At 48.5% G+C, this 3747-nt stretch overlaps 2 protein-coding genes across 2 annotated transcripts; both read left to right on the forward strand.

The window, feature by feature from the left end:
* Positions 1-282: 282 nt before the first annotated feature.
* LOC121989243 (zinc finger protein CONSTANS-LIKE 16-like) lies at positions 283-1767 on the forward strand. The gene is made up of 2 exons (XM_042543163.1): positions 283-1435; positions 1523-1767. The coding sequence occupies exons 1-2, from the start codon at positions 464-466 to the stop codon at positions 1760-1762; spliced, it is 1212 nt and encodes a 403-aa protein (XP_042399097.1). The 5' UTR covers positions 283-463; the 3' UTR covers positions 1763-1767.
* A 395-nt stretch (positions 1768-2162) lies between these two features.
* LOC121989252 (protein PLANT CADMIUM RESISTANCE 2-like) lies at positions 2163-3078 on the forward strand. The gene is made up of 3 exons (XM_042543175.1): positions 2163-2316; positions 2391-2462; positions 2555-3078. Exons 1-3 carry the CDS (start codon positions 2172-2174, stop codon positions 2845-2847), a joined length of 510 nt encoding a protein of 169 aa, XP_042399109.1. The 5' UTR covers positions 2163-2171; the 3' UTR covers positions 2848-3078.
* The last annotated feature ends 669 nt before the right edge of the window (positions 3079-3747 follow it).

Genomic DNA, 3747 nt, shown 5'->3' on the forward strand with positions numbered 1-3747 from the left:
TGGGCGTTAGTAATTTGCTCAAATTTTAATCCTCAGTATATTGGACCGGTTTAATTGTCTTCAGATCAACCGAGACAATTCCAGTGCTTCTTGCATACTAACACTGGCGGAAGCGGCTAGAGCGAGAAGCTTTCGTGGTCCCCGCTGGAAATCTAGGCTCTGGCCAATGGGAGAGAAGAAGCAGATGTCCTCCCTCTTCTCGTCTAATGGCGAACGGGATAAGGCCTGGTCGTGGGACCCTGTTGCGCCAGCAAAAGTGCACTGCTCCGGCCCCAAAAGTGCGCGTCCGGTTGCCCCGCCGAGGCCTACGCCCTTTATAATCTTCTAACTTCGCTTGCGTCCTAACAGTGTAAGCGAAGTGTGAAATTTTCAATTTTGTATATTCGTCACTTGAGATCTCACTGCTCGATATTATTGTGCCGTTTGTTGTTGCTTGCTCGGGGAGCTGTAGTTAACTAGAGACATGAGTGACCTCGAGAAGCAGCGGTGCGGCGGCGCCTTGGCCGGGAAGACGGCGCGATCCTGCGACGGCTGCGCTCGCTGCCGGGCGCGGTGGTACTGCGCAGCCGACGACGCGTTCCTTTGCCAGACGTGCGACTCGTCCGTCCACTCCGCCAACCCGCTCGCCCGCCGTCACCGCCGCCTCCGACTCAAGTATTCCTGGTGCTCCTCCGGCGCCGTAGCACTCGACGGGAACGAGGAAGAGGATGAGGAGAATTTTGATGTCCCCTCGTGGCTCCGAGGGTTCAAGCGGAAGGCTCGGACCCCTCGGAAAGGGAAGAAGGGGATGGCACCGCGGCCTCCGGAGCTCGCCGAAACGTCGCCGTCTGTCGAGGAGGAGCAACTGCTCTACTGCGTGCCGGGGTTCGATCCCGCACCGGCAGAGTTCCGCTCCGCTTCGTCTGGGAACGAGGATACGAAGCCGCCGGTGGAGTCGGGCGGCAGCACCCCTTCTTCCACCACCACCGTCGACGCGGCCGACCGCATGGCCGAGTACATGCCGTCGGACGTGGAGATAGCGGAGTTCGCGGCCAACATGGAGAGCCTCCTCGGCGAGGCGAGCGGCGACCACGCCGCGTTCTCGATGGAGAGGCTTGGCCTGCTCGACAACGCGAATTACTTCACGAAGGAACTGAAGGCAGAGCCGGCTGACGAAGCAGAGCAGAACTCTCCGGTGGGTGTCGAGCTGGACAAGGACATGACGAGGGACTCGCTGGAATTGGACTTCAACTGCCCAGGCTCGTCGTCGACCGCGGAAGAAGAGGACGAGCTGGATGAAGAAAAAACAGAGGACCAACACGACGAACCAAAGACAGCGAGGCTGAGGCTTGACTACGAGGCCATCATCTCTGCATGGTCCGCCAACGGCTCCTCGCCCTGGACCGACGGCGAGCGGCCGCAGATTAATCTAGCAAACTGTTGGAATGACTGCATGGTAATTAAATTTCTAACCCAACAAATCATTCAAAATCTCGTCTCAGTAGATTGTTTCTGACGTGATGAATTAAACCAACGATGGCAGGGAGGATGGGGGGAAGGAAGAGGAGGAGCGGGAGGCGGCGTGGCGCAGGTGGCCGTGGACGTGGGCAGGCAGGCGAGGGTGAGTCGGTACAGGGAGAAGCGGCGGACGCGGCTGTTCGCCAAGAAGATACGGTACGAAGTGAGGAAGCTTAACGCCGAAAAGAGGCCGAGGATGAAGGGGCGTTTCGTAAAGCGAACTCCAGGCTCGGCAGCAGCTGCCTTCCTGCCTGCACTGGTCTGACGGCTTCTCTTTCTGCTCCTCCTGCTGCATCTCCTTAATCCTGAATCTGATTGATTTTTTGAGAGAAAATAAATTGAAACTATGCGAATTATTTTCAACATAAATTTTAAACAGTTCATTAAAATGTTCCATGCCGTACTAAACCTTGACATTTATAAATTATTAACAAAAATTATAAAATGCGACACATCGATCGATCACACAGAGTATGGCACTTGAAACAATTGAAATATGACACGAGTGATTGATCTTTGCGGATTCGTTAACTTCTCCATACAAAGCCTTCGTCCTAACCGTCAAGGCGATTTAATGTTTTAATTTAGCCACGTCGAATCAAGCAGTTATTAAGTAGGGACGAAGGACGCACTTTCTCCCATTATTCAATTGCCTAATCTCCTCCTCCGGCGTCATGCCAGATCCTTACTACCGTCCGAGCGCCCCTCCGCCACCGCCTCCGCAATGGCCGCCACAGGGTACTTTCCACGTCCAAACTCCTCGGCCGAAGAGTCCCTGGTCCACCGGCCTCTGCGACTGCTACGACGATCCCCAAAACTGTACATTTATACTTAATTCGATCCTCCAGTTTTGATGCCTGTGCGTGTTATATCTATCTATTAATTCTTTTCAGGCATCACGACCTGCTTCTGCCCCTGCGTCACGTTCGGCCAAGTCGCCGAGATCGTCGATAAAGGATCCTGTTGTAAGTTCACCACTCATAAGTGTAGTCGATTAACTGATTAACTTTTGGCGATGGGCACGATGGATTAATATAATTGGAATTTGCACGCACAGCGTGCGGGGCGAATGGGGCGCTGTACGCGCTGATAATGTTCGCGACGGGCGGATGCGCCTGCGTGTACTCGTGCTGCTACCGCAGCAAGTTGCGGGCGCAGTACGGGCTGCGCGAGGAGCCCTGCCCAGACTGCCTCATCCACTGCTGCTGCTGCGAGTGCTGCTCTCTCGCCCAAATGTACCGCGAGCTCAACCGCCGTGGCTTCGACATGAGCATAGGTGCGTACGTACGAACAATTAATCGCTGCTACTGTAGTTGTAATTGTTTGTTGATCGATTGGGAGATGCGATGAGATTAACTAGTTTGGGAATTAATTAATTGGTTGATGAGTTTGATTTGTGAATTTAAGGTTGGCACGGGAACATGGAAAGGCAGGGACAAGTGGCAACGATATTGCCGCCGCCGCCTCAAGCCATGGCCCGCTGAAGGCTGATAGACATTAGACGACTTGGTGTACTGCTGCTTCTTCTTCCATGTGCCGATTAATTGGTGTTTACTTTGTTCCTTCATTACTGCGACTCTGTTGAAGAAGTGTTGATGATAATTATATTTGAATTTTTTTTGTTCGGTTTAATGACAGAAAGTAATTATAAAAAAATAATCTTCAATGAATCAGAATATATTATATTTAATATCATAATATTTTTAAATTTAATATATTCATTGCCACAACCTGATCCGTATAATCACCCTTCTCTGTGACATAATCATCAAAATCAAAATCAGAATGGAGGAGAAAATAAGAAAAGGAATTTTTGAGAAGTAAATTTTTTTATTAAGATTAATCTTTCAATATCTAACATGACTACCACGACCTAAGACTCAAATAAGAAAAATAATTACAATAATTACAATTAACATATCTTAATTCTAATTTTCTAAAAAAGGAAATAAATTTTTACCTAAAAAGGAAAGCAATTAATTTAACGATCTTAACTCAAATCAAGATGCGGATCAAAATAAATCATCTCTAAAAATTACTAAAAATGTAAAAATTACCCTAAATACTCAAAAATAAAAATTATCAAAAATAATAAAAAGACCCTAAAAAGGGTTCAAATACTGAAATTTGAAGCTAAAAATTTGACAATTATACTTTTATTGATAACAACGTAGATTTTCGAATTCTGCACGTATAACGATAAATAGAGCTTCATTCCGAATCCCGAGTCAAAAGTTATGCATGTTTGAA

This window comes from Zingiber officinale, chromosome 1B (genome assembly GCF_018446385.1).
Source record: "Zingiber officinale cultivar Zhangliang chromosome 1B, Zo_v1.1, whole genome shotgun sequence".
NCBI classification, from domain to species: Eukaryota; Viridiplantae; Streptophyta; class Magnoliopsida; order Zingiberales; family Zingiberaceae; genus Zingiber; species Zingiber officinale.

Coding starts and splice junctions, on each gene's coding strand:
- LOC121989243 (XM_042543163.1), top strand. CDS start 464: ATGAGTGACCTCGAGAAGCAGCGGTGCGGCGGCGCCTTGGCCGGGAAG. Junction 1,436..1,522: donor ACTGTTGGAATGACTGCATG/GTAATTAAATTT, acceptor CAACGATGGCAG/GGAGGATGGGGGGAAGGAAG.
- LOC121989252 (XM_042543175.1), top strand. CDS start 2,172: ATGCCAGATCCTTACTACCGTCCGAGCGCCCCTCCGCCACCGCCTCCG. Junction 2,317..2,390: donor CTACGACGATCCCCAAAACT/GTACATTTATAC, acceptor AATTCTTTTCAG/GCATCACGACCTGCTTCTGC. Junction 2,463..2,554: donor CGTCGATAAAGGATCCTGTT/GTAAGTTCACCA, acceptor TTGCACGCACAG/CGTGCGGGGCGAATGGGGCG.